Source organism: Balaenoptera ricei, chromosome 11 (assembly GCF_028023285.1).
Source record: "Balaenoptera ricei isolate mBalRic1 chromosome 11, mBalRic1.hap2, whole genome shotgun sequence".
NCBI classification, from domain to species: domain Eukaryota; kingdom Metazoa; phylum Chordata; class Mammalia; order Artiodactyla; family Balaenopteridae; genus Balaenoptera; species Balaenoptera ricei.
Window position 1 is genome coordinate 23,403,100 of NC_082649.1, and position 17,146 is coordinate 23,420,245.

The 17,146-nt window shown below is 49.4% G+C and overlaps 1 protein-coding gene across 2 annotated transcripts; it reads left to right on the plus strand.

Moving 5' to 3' along the window:
• Positions 1 to 2,874: 2,874 nt before the first annotated feature.
• LOC132374513 (BOLA class I histocompatibility antigen, alpha chain BL3-7-like) lies at positions 2,875 to 6,329 on the plus strand. 2 transcript variants are annotated; one of them, XM_059938248.1, is made up of 8 exons: positions 2,876 to 2,982; positions 3,305 to 3,574; positions 3,776 to 4,051; positions 4,672 to 4,947; positions 5,067 to 5,177; positions 5,610 to 5,677; positions 5,783 to 5,830; positions 5,994 to 6,329. In XM_059938248.1, exons 1-8 carry the CDS (start codon positions 2,910 to 2,912, stop codon positions 6,048 to 6,050), a joined length of 1,179 nt encoding a protein of 392 aa, XP_059794231.1. In that variant the 5' UTR covers positions 2,876 to 2,909; the 3' UTR covers positions 6,051 to 6,329. The 2 variants fall into 2 exon arrangements, with proteins under 2 accessions (XP_059794230.1, XP_059794231.1); XM_059938247.1 differs by lacking the exon at positions 5,994 to 6,329 and having other exon boundaries at positions 2,875 to 2,982; positions 5,610 to 5,642; positions 5,783 to 5,919.
• The last annotated feature ends 10,817 nt before the right edge of the window (positions 6,330 to 17,146 follow it).

A 17,146-nucleotide genomic window follows, 5' to 3' on the forward strand; every position in this document is an offset into this window, starting at 1 on the left:
TTAGTGGTTTTTCATCTTTGGGCCATACAACTCTTCATTCCCCAAGTGTAAAAAATTCATGTATTTTTTTGTCTAGGAAAGAGGGGTCCAAGCGTGAAGGGAAACAGAATTGATTGAATTTGGGGGAACGAATAGCAGGAGCAGTCAGTAAAGAATTCTAAGGTGGTAGATTCTAAGGTTTACATCTCCTGCTTTATAATTTTACAAGTATGTACAGCTCCTACAAGGTATTTGATATATGTTGTGTTGAGTAAATACTTTCTCTTGGGCTAAGTGAAGACTTCAGTGTCTGCTTATGTTTACCAGGTTAATGAAAAGAACAACAAGAGCTCAAGGTAATAAAGACAAGAATTAGCTCCAGTGATGGGCAGTTTTGAACACATATGACCTTAAGGTGATAAACCATGGTGTCCTTAATGTCTGAACACTCTAGCTGTTAAAATACATGTTAATGAAACTTTCTGCGCATGCTGCATTTTAAGGATCTATCTAAGACCCACATAGACAAATCCATGGTTTCCATATGAAGGTTATTTTAATATGCATCAACCTATGAGTCACACAGTATCTTTTTGGGGGAAGAGACTGGAAATTAAGAACATTATGGTTATGCAATGCCCAATAGGCTAGCTACTAGCCACATATGGCTATTTAAACTAAATAACATTAAGGTGCTCAGCACAATAGCCACTTTTGAGGTGCTAAATAGCGACCTGTAGCTAGTGGCTACCTGATTTTGACAGTACAGATATAGAACAATTCCTTCACCACAGAACATTCTATTGGACAGGACTGCTCTTCATGCTTTCTGGGCCTCAAGTCAGATATACTGGACCCATGAAAGGGCCAATATTATTTCTCTTAGAGACGATGTCAGATTTCTGTCTGGGATATGAATACATACTTAGCTGGTGTGTAACAAAACCAAACTAGGTTATGAGTGGGTGTGGTGCCTTCAGGCACAAACTGTTTCCAGGTCCAAAGGGGAAACACCTGTCCCCCTACCTCCCTTCCCAGACTGAGGACACTCTCTGGCATCACTTTCTAGGGGGTGAGTTCTCTCCTAGAGGAGCCCAGGGGCCGGGCCTTCAGCTAAGTGTGGGGAGGCAGGGAGTCCAGCTCAGGGAGAGGGATTCTCCAAAACGAAGAGGAGGCAAAGGCAAGGGTCCGTTAGGAGATTTTCCCAGGTTTATTCGAACAGCAGTTCTCAGAGTGTGATCTGTGGAACCCTTGAAGTCACTGAGACCCTTTTATGAGATCCACGAGGTGAAACCTACTTTCATAGCATTACTAAGATATTATTTGACTTTCCACTATGTTGACATTTCCTTTGAGGTATAACTTAGCAGTGATGGAGACTACTGTAGCAAACGGCAATATAATTATTTTCACCACAAATTACTTGCAGAAAAAAAAAAGCAGGTTTGCTTTAAAATATTCTGGTTGATGCATTACAAATTTTTATCTTTCCTTAATAAGCCATAATGCAAAAGAAAATGAAAAAGAATGTATATACACATGTATAACTGAATCACTTTGCTGTACAGCAGAAATTAACACAACATTGTAAATCAACTGTACCTCATAAAAAAAAAACTTATAAAAATTCTTTTGTTTCCTAAATCATCCTTAAATCCACTTTTTTTTTGGCCACGCCCCACAGCATGTGGGATCTTAGTTCCCTGAACAGGGATTGAACCCTTGAACCCAGGCCATGGCAGTGACAGCTCTGAGTCCTAACCACTGGACTGCCAGGGAACTCCCTTAAGTCCACATTTTAAAACTATCTTCTAAGATGACATGGGAAGTACCCATCAAGCACTTCTGCTACATTCCAAAGTTCTATGTCCCAAGGAAAATCATTTGTGTGACCTGAACTACCCTCTTCTTCATGGAATACAATGTTTGCTTGAAAGAATGAATGACACTGGAAGATCTATATAACTTAGTGAAACAACGTATTACTTTTTTTAAAATCTTACGTTAGTACAAGAGACATTCAAGGTGCAAAATAGGGTTATGGATTTTAACGTAACAGAATAGGAAATAGTTAATAATATTGTTTCAATATTTTATATTGAAAATAACCTTTGAGAAACTACCACTTGTGTAGTTTTAGTTTTGTATCAAAGACTAACATCCATGACTGTCTGAAAAGGTTATTAAAAATACTACTCCTACATATGTGTGCGCCTTTTTATTTTCATAGACTTCAATCAAAACAACGGATTCGATGCAGAAGCAAACATGAACATCCAGGGGTCTTCTAATGAGACAGACAAGAAAGAGAGAGACTTGCAACAATATAAAAACCTGAAAAGCTCCACTTTTCCCACTACCGTGTTTATTTTGGGAAGTAGTTATTTTTCATATTAAATCATGGGTTATTAATACTATTCTAAATAAATTAATTTAAAAATTTTTAACTCTATTATTTCTACTTTGGAAAGTATCGATAGAAGTATCCACATAAACAAAATTATCTTTGGGGTCGTCACTAGTTTGTAAGACTGTATAAATATTCTGACCACAATGTTGTGAAAATCGCTGACTACACAGTCCCCGGCCCAGGACTCAGGGAGACAGTGTGACAAAGAGCTCTCTGAGCAGAAGGAGCAGGGCCAGGCACAGTCCCAGGTCCCGGGAGGGCCAGGTTCTCAGGCTCTCAGGGTGTCAGGCGGTCTCTGGGACGGGGACGCTCCGTGGTGGGGATTCCCCGTCCCCCCGAGTTTCACTTTCTCTCTCACAACCTGTGTCGGGCCCTCCTGCCTGGACACTCGTGACGCGGCCCCACTTCTCACTCCCATTGCGTGTCCGGTTTCTGGAGAAGCCAATCAGCGTCCCCGCGGCTCCCGGTTATAAAGTCTCCACCGAACCGCCGGGACTCAGCGTCTCCTCAGATCCCGAGAATGCTGGTCATGGCGCCGCGAACCCTCCTCCTGCTGCTCTCAGGCGCCCTGGCCCTGACCGAGACCTGGGCGGGTGAGTGCGGGGTCGGGAGGGAACGGCCTCTGCGGGGAGGAGCGAGGGGACCCCGGGGGTCGGGGGGGCAGGACTCCCAGGGAAGGAGCCGCGCCGCCGCCCCCGGCCCAGACCCGCCCCCTCACCCCGGTCCCCGCCTGTCCCTCCCTGGCTTCCCGCCCCCTCTTCTCTCCCCCCGAGGTGCCGGCCCTTCTCCGACCTCCACACCTTTTCCGTCTCACGAGCTCCTCGCCCCCTCCCCCCCCCCCGGCCCCGTCACCTCAGACCCGGGACCCGCGCCGGGAGGAGGGTCGGACCGGGTGTCACCCCTCCCCGCCCCCAGGCTCCCACTCCCTGAGGTATTTCTACACCGGGGTGTCCCGGCCCGGCCGCGGGGAGCCCTGCTTCATCGCCGTCGGCTACGTGGATGACACGCAGTTCGTGAGGTTCGACAACGACGCCCCGAATCCGAGGACGGAGCCGCGGGCGCCGTGGGTGGAGCAGGAGGGGCCGGAGTATTGGGATCGGGAGACGCGGAACTTCAAGGACGCCGCACAGACTTTCCGAGCGAACCTGCACACCGCGCTCGGCTACTACAACCAGAGCGAGGCCGGTGAGCGACGCGGGCCCGGGTCCGGGTCACGACCCCCATCCCCAGGGACGGGCCGGCGTCGCCCCGAGTCTCCGGGTCCGAGGGTCACCCCAACATTGCGGGACCCGCCCGGCCCCCCGACTTGGGAGGAAACGGCGGGACTTTACCCGGTTTCATTTTCAGTTTGGGTTTAATCGCTGCGGCTGGTCGGGGCGGGGTCAGGGTCTCACACCGTCCAGTGGATGTACGGCTGCGACGTGGGGCCGGACGGTCGCCTCCGCCGCGGGTACAGTCAGCACGCCTACGACGGCGCCGATTACATCGCCCTGAACGAGGACCTGCGCTCCTGGACCGCGGCCGACGCGGCGGCTCAGCTCACCAAGCGCAAGTGGGAGGCGGCCGGTGCTGCGGAGCGCGAAAGGAACTACCTGGAGGGCAGGTGTGTGGAGGGGCTCCTCAGATACCTGGAGACCGGGAAGGACACGCTGCAGCGCGCAGGTACGAGGGGCCGCGGGGCCTCCCTGGTCTCCCCTCGGGCTGGAGCTGGCTTCCCACAAGGGGAGGAAATGGGGTCCCTGTGGGAACAGCGCCCAACTTCTTGTCGGGAGAGGGAGGAATCCGCCCAGGTTTTCATATTCTGTACAAGACAATGATTCACCGGTGGCCTCACTTCTCTGAAAGACAGTTAAGGAATCCAGTCTCCTTGGGGAGGAAGCAGGAAACCATCCCTGAAATAACTGACCAGCGGCGCCCTTTGACCCCGACCTCCATCTTGTGAACCATGACTTTCTCTCTCAAGGCCCGTTCTCAGCCTGAGAACATCTTAGGAGGCCTGACTCCAGCTTTTCTGAATCATACAGCCTCCACCAAAGTCAGGACCATTGCTCTGTATTCTCCCCTTTACATGGAGCCTCCTACCTTGGCTTTCATCCTTATTCTAGAACTTTCCAAGGACTGGGAGATTTTCCCAGACCCCGGAGTCCAGGCTGGTGTCTGGTGTTTTTCCTGCTTCTTTTCAAACCTGTTGTGCTGTCCATTCTCAGGATGGTCACATGATGCTGCTTCAGTGGCCCATGAAGGTAACCCAAAGTGTGAATTTTCTGATTCTTCCTCTTCAGACCCTCCAAAGACACATGTGACCCATCACCCCATCTCTGACCGTGCGGTCACCCTGAGGTGCTGGGCCCTGGGCTTCTACCCTGAGGAGATCTCACTGACCTGGCAGCGTGATGGGGAGGATCAGACCCAGGACATGGAGCTTGTGGAGACCAGGCCTTCAGGGGACAGAACCTTCCAGAAGTGGGCGGCCCTGGTGGTGCCTTCTGGAGAGGAGCAGAGATACACGTGCCATGTGCAGCACGAGGGGCTTCAGGAGCCCCTCACCCTGAGATGGGGTAAGGAGGGACATGGTGGGGTGTAGCTTCTTCTCAGATAAAGCAGGAGCCCTTCTGGACACGTTCAGCAAGGTCGGGATTCAAGCCTGAGGTCAGGGCCCCTTCCCTTTCCTCCACAGAACCTCCTCAGCCCACCGTCCCCATCATGGGCCTCATCGTTGGCCTGGTTCTCTTGGTGGTCACTGGAGCCGTGGTGGCTGGAGCTGTGATCTGGAGGAAGAAGCACTCAGGTAGGGAAGGGAGGGAGGGATCTGAGTTTTCTTGTCTCACTGGGGAGTTTCAAGCCCAGGTAGAAGTTTGCCTGCATTTTTATTGGGCAGTACCACTCAGAAACATTGCTTGCCAGTCTGGAGACTGGCACTTACCCTTTTGTAAAGCACATGTGGAAATGAAAGATTTTTTCACCTTCATAATTCCAGTTGGGGACCAGATTACCAGCACTTGAAGGTCAGAGAGGGAAGGTCCCTGCTGAGGACAGACCCCCAGGAGAGCAGAAGTTGATCCAGTCCCCCCACATCTCCTTTCTTCGTGTTCCTGATCCTATCATGGGTTTTGGTCAACGGTTCTGGAAAGTTCTCTGTGGTCCAGGACTAGGGGGTTCCTCTAGGGTCTCATGACTCTGTCTTCTCCCTGGCCTCTCACGTGATGTTTTCTTCTTACAGGTGAAAAAGGAAGGAGCTACGCTCAGGCTGCAAGTGAGTGTGGAGGGGGTGTGACTCCTGAGACCCTTGTGAGGGCGCAGACAGGAGGCCATGGGGGGCTCACCCTCCTAAAGTTCCTTCTCTAGTTTCTCTCCTGTGGGTCCTGAGCACGTTCTGGTTTTGTTCTTCCCCAGGCAGTGACAGTGCCCAGGGCTCTGATGTGTCTCTCACGGATCCTAAAGGTGAGACCCTGGAGGGCCTAGATTGGGAGAGGTGTTGGGACCGAGGGGATGGCCCGGGTGGTGGGGATCTTTGAGTGGGACATCTGAGCATGTGGGGGGCTGTTGGGAAGGTCGGCACTTACATGACTGACCTGAATTTGTTCATGACTATTTTCTTTCACAGTGTGAGACAGCAGCCTCGTGGGGACTGAGTGATCCACGGTCCCACTTTGTGGCTTAAGATCCTGTGACTCCTCTTTTCTGCAGCTGCATCTGAATGTGTCTGTGTTCCTCGTAGCATAATGTGAGGAGTTGGGGAGACTGGCCCACCCCTGCCCACCACGACCTCTCCCCACACTGACCTGTGTTCTCTTCCCACCCTGACCTGTGTTCTCTTCCCTGATCCACTTGCCTGTTCCAGCAGAGGCAGGGCTGGGCCACCTCCATCCCTGTCTTAACTTCGTGTTGCACTGAGTAATAATGTCCTACTTGCCTGTTGGAAATAAAATCTATATATGAATTTTGTTTTTTCTAATTCTTGCCATGAGGGGTTGATGGGATAATAAAGGAAAGGATTCCTAAAGTTTGAGAGAGAAAATAAATGGAAGCACTGAGAACCTTCCAGATTCTGTGTGTTTGCTGTGCTGAGCCTGTCGCAGGTGGGACAGGAGGAGGCTGTGAGGAGCTGAGCGTGGACGCGGCCTGTGCCCACTCCGTGCTCACTGCATCATGGGCTTTGATGTGGTCACTGCTTTGCCAGGTCATCTTCTCTGTTCCTTTGTCCTCGTCACTTCAGTAGAACCTTGTCCCACCAGGACCTGTGATCTCAGAGGCTCAGAAATCACCTGGGCCTTGTGCTGTCTCCAGGACTGTGGGCAGCAAGGGCTTCCTGTAACCAGGTAGCCTTGGCTCAGGCTTTGGTCCCATCCTCGGACCCTGTCTTTATCGTGTGTGTTTATATTTTGCTTATTTAGTTGTTGTTGTTGGATTAATGACTTGTTTTTCATGTGCAGAGTTCTGGTCTCATTCTTCTCTGGGTGTCTCCATCTCTGACAGCAGCAGGAGTCATTTTGCCTGTCATTGTCCCCACAAGTCCAAGGGGGCCCTGCACACAGGATTCTCAGTAGTATCAAGAGAGCAATTTTCAGCCTCAACCAGCTCTTGCCCTCCTTCTAGAGATGTTTGCTGGATTCTTCTTTCCAACTTTTCCCCATCTTTTTAAAGGAACCAGATTCTGGAATTAGCAAAGAGAAGGGACCCACTAGTCTCTCATCTTGACTTAATTCTTGCTGGATTTCTCTCTTCTCTGCAGCCTGGCCCCTCTTCTGCCCTTAGGTAGATCTTCTAAGCCTAGTGCTGACTCCAATCCAAACTGGTGGATTTAGAAAGCAGAGCCTAACAGAGTCAGGGTACGTTGGAATATAGGACACACAAGTGCAGGATATTCTTTTCTGAAGCGAGAAGGAGCATGGTGTGTGGTGTGCAGACTGATTGGTGAGGGAGGGAGGGGAGATCAGCCCTTGTGAGAAAAGTACAGGCGGCATTGATGTCATTGCAAATGGATGTTGTGCTGTAGCTGCCACAAGACAGCATGTGGCCTGAGGTCACGTTAATAAAGACACTGTCTCTAGAATAGGGAGGTGCTCTACACTGATGATTCATTCAATTGATATTTTTGTGTGCCAGATACATGACACACTATTTTTGCATCTAGAAAACCTCAGGGAACTAACAACAGACAAAACTTGTCAGCCATGTGGAGTATATGTTCTAGGGGAAAGGGCAGAGTGTGCACTCTGAGACTAGTAAGTGAGGGAAGTGTTTACATTAAAAGTTGGTAAGTGCTTTGAGGAAGGTGACCCAGCGTGTAAGTGTGTGGGGACAGGGAAGGTGGCTGTTTTACTAGGGCGGTCAGTGTGGGCCTCATTGAGAAGGTGACCTTTGAGTAAAGATGCGAAGGACATGAAGGAATGTCCCCGAGGATGTCTGGGGCAAGTTCTCTCCAGGCAGGGGAGCCTCCAGTGCCAGTGTACTAGGGCAGGAGAGTGTCTGCGTGCTCAAGGAAGAGTGAGGAGGCCATTGTAGCTGGAGGAGAGAGGAACTGAGATGAGATGCAGTGTCCGGACAGATCATATAGACCTAGACAATATTAGAAGGGTTTTGATTTTGTCTGAGTAAGATGTGGAGTTTACAAGATGGTTTGAACAGAAGATTGACCTGGTGTGACTACTCTCTAGAAACATCTGGCTGCTGGGCAGAATCAGGAGGTGAAGGGCAAGAGATTCCATAGAGGAAACTGTAGGAAATGGTGCAGTGTCCAGGCTGGAGATGCTGGTGCTTGTCTGGGGTGTGAGCAGGGAAAGTAATAGTAACTGATTGGATTCTGGATATATTCTGAAAATGACGTTTTACAGCAATTCCTAATGGATTAAATTTGGGTTATAAGAAAGCAGAATGAAGGGAGACCCTAAATTTTGAGATTTGCAAGTAGACATGTGGGGCACCTTCCGCAGAAGTGGGGAGACTCTGGAAGCAGCACATTTGAGGAGGCGGCAGCATTGGCATTCGATTTAGGAAAGTAAGTGCAAACTGAGTCTGGGGTTCAGGTGAGATGACTTGGCTGGAGAAATAGTTGGAGGAGGTGACACCCTATAAATGAGGTTTAAAGCTTTGAGAACAGATGAGGTCACCAGGGGAGAATTGGCTACAGAAGAGGAAGGACAAGGACTGAACCCTGGACCCCCCAGCGCTATGCGATCTGATCAGACCACACACCCGAGCAGACCGCACGGTTCTGAACACCGAGTCTAGACGGCACAGAGACCAGGGGGTCCCGATCTTCCTTGTGCATCACCTGCACACCTCAGGTGGAAGGGAGCGTGAGAATCTGCATTTTTTTTTTTTTTTTTTTTTTTTTTTAAAGATTTATTTATTGATTGATTGATTTATTGCTATGTTGGGTCTTCGTTTCTGTGCAAGGGCTTTCTCCAGTTGTGGCACGCGGGGGCCACTCTTCATCGCGGTGCGCGGGCCTCTCACTGTCGCGGCCTCTCCCGTTGCGGAGCACAGGCTCCAGACGCACAGGCTCAGCAGTTGTGGCTCACGGGCCTAGCTGCTCCGCGGCATGTGGGATCTTCCCAGACCAGGGCTCGAACCCGTGTCCCCTGCATTAGCAGGCAGACTCTCAACCACTGCGCCACCAGGGAAGCCCCAGAATCTGCATTTTAAACAAGTTTGGTGCTGAGGTTGCTGGTCTTCAGATCACACAGTTAGTAGCAACAATGTAGACCAGGATTCCCACGTGGTTGTGCATCAGCCTCACCTGTAGGGCTTGTTCATAAGGGATTCCTGGACTCCATGCCCACATTCTGAGATGCTGGGTCGGGGAAGAGGCCTGAGTACTTTGCAACAATCCCTACAAGCAGTCCTGAGGCTCAGGCAGATTGGGATCCACAGAGGTCAGTGATCAGAGAGTAATCAGGGTGGGGAGGGGTTTTAAATCGGCACTGAAATGTTTTTCCCTGGGAAGAAAAAGTCAGGACATTTTCTGGGAGATACATGTTTTCTCTACCATGCAGTATAGCCAGGTGGAAAATTTAAGAAGCAGTTATCCACTCAGCATAAAGAAAAGCTCTTGAGTTGCTAAGAGGGTAGACCTAAATTTTCTCCACACACACGAAAAAGGTGATTATGTGGCATGATACAGTTGTAAGCTAATGCTACGGTGGTAATTATTTTGCAATATTAAGTGTATCAAGTCAACAAGTTGTACACCATAAACTTACTCAATATTGTAGATCAATCATATCTCAGTAAAGCAGCGGGGAAGAGTCTCTGAATCCCTGCTCTCTCAGAGTTTCGCTACATGGTATTCTCATGCAATTCTTTATGGGGAAAAAAGGGTTTCAAATTGTTCTAAATGGAACGAGAGAGAGAGAGAGAGAGAAAGAGAGATTGATTGTAGTTTTGTTTTATTTCAGGAAAAAGCCACAGAACAGCCCTGAGAGTACACAGCCAGGAACAGAATCCACAATCCCATCCAGGTCGGGTCCCACAGAGGAACCCCTGCGCCTGCAGGTGGGCACAGATGCCACTGTTCACGGCACTGTCAGCCCTGATGCTGGACAATGCACCCTGCGGCTAGGCCTGCTGTCTCTGCTGCTCCTGACAACTGGACGACACTACTGCCACCTCTGCCACATGTGCCAAAGCATTCAGCACAATTCCAGCCTCCCTGTGTCACCATGTCCTGAGTCAGAGTCCAGCATGGGGTCACCTGCCTGGTGGGGCCTCAGGCTGTTTCAACCTGCCAGAATGTTTGGAAGCAGGTTTTTCTCTCAAGGAGGGAGGTGGCCTCTACCTCCTACCAAGATCTTCAAGTTTGAAATTCCCCTAACTTGGGAAGAGGGTACAGATTCTAGGGGTGGAGGTTGAAGGTGAGGAAGGGAAAAAGAATGACAAATTTCAATTTTTGCAGCCGTGACCTAGACGAGAACTTGACCTGGTACATTGTAAGCAGTCAGGTTGGATGGATGAATAAGTAATAAATGACATCTTTCAACTTCTTCTGTGATGTTCTGTTATGGGGTCCAGCTTCTGTGTACTCCAGTTTATACTCAGATAAGCAGAGTGCATTTTTCAATAATGAAATGATTACTCAGAATGTCCTCTCCCTACCTTTGTCTCTTTCTAAGCTTAAAAAAACAAGATCTGTAAGTCTTCATGGGATCCATACATAAACACTGACATTTTATACTAAGTTTCCTATTTCTTTGTACATGCACATCTTTCTGGGGAAAGTATCCATATCACTTATCAGTTTACATGTGATCCCCACCAAAAAGTATCAATACTAGTTTAGACAGCAAGTTACTCAATCTCTGGTCCATGAGGAACTAATGATCCAACTGTCTTAGCAGATCCAATGACAGGATATAAATGCTCATCTTTTTCTTGGCAATTACCAGTCTGGGTCAAGATAAAGGTAGAAGTTTACTTGCTTACACTCACTTTCAATGTCTGTATGTTTCTTATTGTGAGCTCAGAGCAAACATTTCACAAACCAGCACTGGCTCACAGAAGAGATAAAGTATCATTGGTTTAGGTGGACTTGTATTCTAGCACCTACCATGGTGCCAGATAAATAGCAGGAGTGAAAAAACAGGTCATGGAGACTCCATTCCCAGTAACGTGATAGAACTTGTTTTAAGGCTGCCTCTTCCAGTGAAAACAAATAAAAATAATATATAAAGTATAAGAAGCTTCCATAAGTACAGTATCAAGAGAATAATTGTTTAGGCCAAAATATAAATGGGGGTAATGACCCAGAGGGAAAAATTGTTTTTATCCTTAGGGCATTAGCCAAATCTGGAAACATCTTACCTTTGGTTTTCTCAAGCTTATGAGCTGTAATTGGAAATGTCACCCAGAGAACTCATATTGTTTTTTTTTAATCCTGTGAAGTAAAAGCTTTTAGTAAGAAAGGCTTCGTGGAAGCCCCTGAAAAAGCCGCCCAAGCTCAGCCACGACAGAACATTAAAAACAATATTGTGTCTTGGGATAATGAAAGAAGTTAACGTCATCCTCAAAGACTTAAAGGTTGCAGGGGTGGTGGTCACATCACATACCAGTTAACTCACCACTGTGGTTCTTGCGGAAACTGGAAGGATCGTTGTCAATGATAGTGAGACAACGCTAACTCTCAGCGCTGCTACCCTTCTTTTCATTTCCTACCTTTATGTTTCTACCTACAAAGTTCTCTCTTTTAAAAATCCCAAATTACCTGGAAGATCGGGCCAGTTTTTCAGGAATATAATTTTGATCTGGATTCCTGTGAAGTGAGCCCCAAAACCTTTGACTTGAACTCTATTTATTCTGGTCTCTGCATTGCTAGCCTCAGCCGTGTGACAGGCCATGTAGTCAGATGGTCCCAAAGTCACCCTGTGGTTGGCAGACTCTAAGTTGGTCCCCGATGCTCCCTCCTCTGGTATCTATGCCCCTGTCTAATACCTTTGGAACATAAGCTGGACCTAGTGACTCACTGGTAACAAATAGAATAGGGGAAGTGATGAATGTATATTTGGGGATCACCAGGGGAAAAGATATGAGGGACCCGGGGTCAGCTGTCTCAGGGCTGGCTGTCCAGGCCTGGCTGGGGAAGCAGAGATTCCCGATGGAACCCAATGACAATTGATGCTGCATTCTTTCCCTACCTGAGGAGTTTCTCCTCCAAATCTCAGCCTCCACAGTCACTGCCATCAGACAGGAGGAGGAGGAGGAAGAGACCACCAGCAGTGATTCTCATCCTGGCTGGAATGTCAAGAGAACTGTCTGTGAAAAGGACAAGAAGGGAAGTGAAGAAACGAAGGCTCCCAAATCTAACACCTGGTGACCCAAATGCTCCCCTATCAGACCCCATGGCTAGAGAGATGAGGAGAGTAACAGTCTCCAGTCTCCCTGTGCTGTGCCCCCAACCCTGGCCCAGCTCTCCCTTTCTCCATTTACAGTAATGTTCCAGGAGCCCAAGTGGTGATGGTTTAAATATATCTCTGCTCGTCTTAGAACAGGCAGCCCCACACTCCTGGGAAGTCCTGTTCTGCCGATATGTATTCAGTACGTGCAGCAGAACCCCAATAACAGTGGTCTCACCGGATGGAAGCCTGTGTGTGTCTCCCATGACGGTGAGGCAGGCAGTTCCAGGGCTGCTAGGGTGGCTCTGCACCGCGAGGATGTCCAGGCGTCCAGGTCTCCTTGACCTTCCTTCTCTGCTGTCCCTGGGATGTTGCCATTGTTGGCATGACCCAAGGTACCTAAGACCATGTTCATGGTCCAGGAGCAACCAGGGAAAGCAGGGAAGGAAGAAAGGTTTCTTCCCTTTAAGATCAAAATTTTAAAGTTCACATCTGCTTCATCATATTGGCCAGAACTTAATCAAAAGGATACAAGTAGTGGAGATTGAATGTTGTTTTTTTTTTTTTACTTTAATTTCTTTCTTTCTTTCTTTCTTTGTTTTGGCTGCATTGAGTCTTTGTTGCTGGGCTTTCTCTAGTTCCGCTTAGTTGCAGTGCGGGGGCTTCTCATTGCGGTGGCTTCTCTTGATGCGAGCACGCGCTCTAGGCGCGCAGGCTTCAGTAGTTGTGGGGCACGGGCTTCAGTAGTTGTGGCGCACGGCCTTATTTGCTCCACGGCATGTGGGATCTTCGCGGACCAGGGATCGAACCCGTGTCCCCTGCATTGGCAGGTGGATTCTTAACCACTGCGCGACCAGGGAAGTCCCGAATGTATTTTTAATCTGGGTGACTTTGTCCAGAAAAAAACTCTATTACTATGGAAGAGAGATGATTTTTGCTACACTTAAATTTTTTTAAATCAGCAGTGGAGAATTGTTATTATCAATACCTTAAGCTGAGCCAGATTTGTATTTTAAAAATAGAATAATCTTAGAATATATTGCTAATTGATAACAAAATTGCAGATAGAATATGTGATAAATACCACCTGATAAAATGAAATCGCTCTCTATTACACTGTCGAAACTGGTAACAGTTACTGTGTCCAGGGAGGGAATTTGGAAGGGTTTTGGATGGGATGGAGGAGAAAATATACTTTTCACTGTATATCCTTTATGTCATATGAATTTTTTAAACTTTATGCATGTATTAGTAAGTTGAAATAAATGTTGAATGACCAAAGAAAACCCCACACTCATTTAGTAATCATTTATTAGGCGGTTACTAGATGTCAGGCTCCGCGCTGGGCCTCAGTGAGTGACACATCAAGGAACTCACGATGGAGTGAAATGACCTGGTAAATGCAACATAGTCTATAATTAGTTGTCTGGGAAACAGCTTCCAGGAGGGAGGAAGCTGATTGAGAGCATACTGTGTGCCGGGTGTGGTGCCCCCTGCCGGGGACATAAAGAAAGCTAAGGTCTATGGCTTGGTGACCTAAATGTCTCACCCCGATGAGGGTCTGTGCCAGTCCATGACATCCCAGGAGCCCCACTCTTATCCTGTCCCTGTGTGGGATGTGAACTGAGGATTGGAGAGATGACCTTGGCCCATTTGGTCCAAAAATTAGTAGAAAGGGTTAGTTAGAAAACACAACTTCCTAATGAAGCTGAGTAATCAACACGAGAGAAAATCACTAAGAAATAATCTGGATGAAGGGGAAGAAACCAACAAGCTAGAATCACAAGGAGTGACTCTGGGATCCTGTAGGAAAGTAAGATGGGAGGAAAAGTGGGAGCCCAGGGTTTGCTGGCAGGATGACACAGGGAAGAAAAATGTGGGTGACTTTAGTGACGGCACTTTCCTAGAGGTGTAGGAGGTTTGAAAAGTAAGGGGGCAAATATTCAGAGGGGACCCTCTCAGATTCCCACAGACCTGGAGAGAAACCTTTCCGATGAAAACATTGATTCTTGTACCCAGGTCGGTGCCGTGATAAACACAAGTCAGTTCTGCAGATCATCCTGCCTGAGGCAGACCCACAGTGACAATGACTGTTCAGTGACTGTGCAATCCGTGGCAGAGTCCTCACTACCTCGTGCTCCTGCTTCTCTGACCTGGAATGTCCCAGTGCAGACAGACTCTGAGATGCTACCCAAGGATCCCTGCCTCCTGGGGTTCACATCTTGTGGCTCTCCACCCCTGAGTGTGGGTGGGACCTGGGACTTGCTTCTGACCAATAGAATATGACAACGGGGATGTCACTCCTGAGATTAGATCATAGAAGAGCAAGACCCCATCTTGCTGGCTGACTTTCTACTGTCTTCACTGCTTGCAAGCACTGAGGAAGGAAGCAGCTGCATTGGAAAGTCCTACATGGCAAGAAATTAAGGTCAGCCTCCTGTCAACATCCAGCAGAAGTCTGAGGCTGCCAGTGTAACAGCGCACAAGAAACTACTCAGTCTTCTTCCCTAAGGCAACCCTTTCCTTTTCTTGGTGACAGACGTTCTGCTTTCTCTTTACCAGCATAATGTCAGCTTCTCTGTCTGTCCTAGTTGCTGTCCTCTCACTTCATCCAGGAGGCCCCAGAAGGGAGCAGCAGGCAGGATGGGAGGAAGTGCTGGTGAGCAGGGGTGTGGCCAGACCCCTCCTCATGTGTCACCTTGGACAGCAGATGTTCCCAGGAAGTCAGCTGGAAGAAGAGCAGTCAGGGCAGCAGGGATGGGAAGGAGATGCGTGAACACCCCTGTGACTCTCAGGCCCACGAGGGGCCGTGGTTTCAGGCTGTGAAATAACACAGTGATGAGTAAACTCTGCACGGCCCCTGCTAGTCTTCACCCTTCAGCATCTGGAAAGCCCAGCTCACACCCAGATGCAAACACCACTGCGGCCCTACAGCCCAGATGTGACCCTCACTTCCCCCCACCTCCGGCAAACACACTCCGGCAGCCAACGTAGAACCAACTCTCCTGTCACTTCAGACCCCATGGACACACCTATAGGGAGTGTGAGAAACGCAATAGACTCCCAGCCAGTCTCAGAGCCCAGAGGGGACAGGGAAGCTGTCAGAGCCCCCAGAGGAGGTGACCCTTAGTGAGGCTGGTGAACAGTGTATGCGAGTCAACACAGCAGAGTGAGTACAGACCTGGGCGCAGCAGTCAGACCGCTGCCTTAGAGTCATGGCTCAGCCAGCTGAGGGCCAGCCAAGCTCTCAGAGGCCTCAGTTTCCTTGTCTGTAAACTGGGGTTAATTGCTGTCCCTATCTCAGAGGACTCTTATGAGATTTAAATAATTTGATTCATGTAAGTCCCTTAAAATGGTATCTGACACATTTACTAAGGCAAAATCCTGAGAAGGAAGAGAGTCCACGCATGCAGCTCCTGTTTCTTTCTTCCAAGAGGATGAGGACCACTTCTCCCCAACACTCATCACCTCAGCCTCTTCTTACTCATGTGCAGATGGAGAGCTGTCCTGTCTCTTATATCCCCTGAGGTGGGAGGGGCACCTGGAGAAGGCCAGGGTGGGGGCCAGGATGAGGACGCATCAGAGCAATGCACACCCGCACACCACAAAAACACACATACACATACAAAGGCCCACACATGCTTGTGTACACTCACCCACACACATATACACAAACATCCACACACATTTCTATACGCATGTGAACACACAGAGACAGACACACATGCAGGTTACACTCTCCCTTCAGATTTGCCAGTTCATTGTAGGACTGGGCTTAATACTACCTCATCTTTGTAAAAAAATTTAGGATCCTGCAGGAGACGGACCTGAGAATTTTTGTCCCACTAGAAAGAGACCCATTCCCCAGGCAATCTGGTACTTTCTGGGCCTCATGTGGCCCTGCTCCTGGAACCCTCATAGAGGAGAAGGGGAGCTGAACTTAGATCAAGGTCCTGGAGTCCAAAGTCAGCCACGTACACTGGCCTGACCTGGAAGTGGGGCTCAGGGGATCCAGCAGGTCCCCAGCCTCCCAGCTCACCTGCACTTTCTCAGCTGGCCTCCCACCAGCCAGGGTCCCTCCAGGCTTTGCTGCACAACAGGATGCCTGCACATTGGCTCCAGAAGTCACGAGGACAGGAGTTGCAATTCAACCCCTGAGGTGAGAGACACTTGGGTCAGAACAATGAAACCCAGAATCCCTTCCTAACCTGAGTTCTTGGTGTTCTAGAGCACAGTTCTTGCAGGCAAAGTTCCAGCAATCTGAACTCCTGCAAACACAACCCCACTGACAGCAGCTGCAAGGAGAAGCTGGCCAGCAAGTGCTCCCTTGATGGGGATGCTGGGCTGGGAAGGCGGCTTTGAGGAGGAAAGGAGAGTGAGGGGCCCTGACCTCACATCTGAGCCCTGACCCTGCTGAAAGTCCCCAGAAGGGCTCCTACTTCCCTGAGAAGAAGGTTCCGCCTCAGATCCCTCCACACCGGACCTCAGGAAGAGGGGTTCAGGCAGCCCCTGGTGCTGCACGTGGCACGTGTGTCTCTGCTCGTCTCCAGAAGGCAACACCAGCGCCGCCCACTTCTGGAACGTTCTGTCCTCTGAAGGCCTGGTCTCAACAAGCTCCATGGCCTGGGTCTGGTCCTCCTCACCACGCTGCCAGGTCAGGGTGACCTCTGAGGGTAGAAGCCCAGGGCCCAGGATCTCAGGGTGACCCCTCCGTCAGGGCTGGGATGCTGTGTCACCTGTGCTCTGGAGGCTCTGCGGGAGACAAAGCAGGGAGGGCTCAGGCAGGGCCTTGCTGAGTGCCATCGACTCCAAAGATCAAGACACCGTAGCTCCTGATGGTTTGGCTGCCAACCAGCACAAGGCAGGGACCGTCCTCTAGGGGGAGGGTGAAGGGAACAAGCACTAGACAAGCCAGGTCCAGGACGAG

Coding starts and splice junctions, on each gene's coding strand:
- LOC132374513 (XM_059938248.1), top strand. CDS start 2,910: ATGCTGGTCATGGCGCCGCGAACCCTCCTCCTGCTGCTCTCAGGCGCC. Junction 4,052..4,671: donor GGACACGCTGCAGCGCGCAG/GTACGAGGGGCC, acceptor CTTCCTCTTCAG/ACCCTCCAAAGACACATGTG. Junction 5,178..5,609: donor CTGGAGGAAGAAGCACTCAG/GTAGGGAAGGGA, acceptor TTCTTCTTACAG/GTGAAAAAGGAAGGAGCTAC.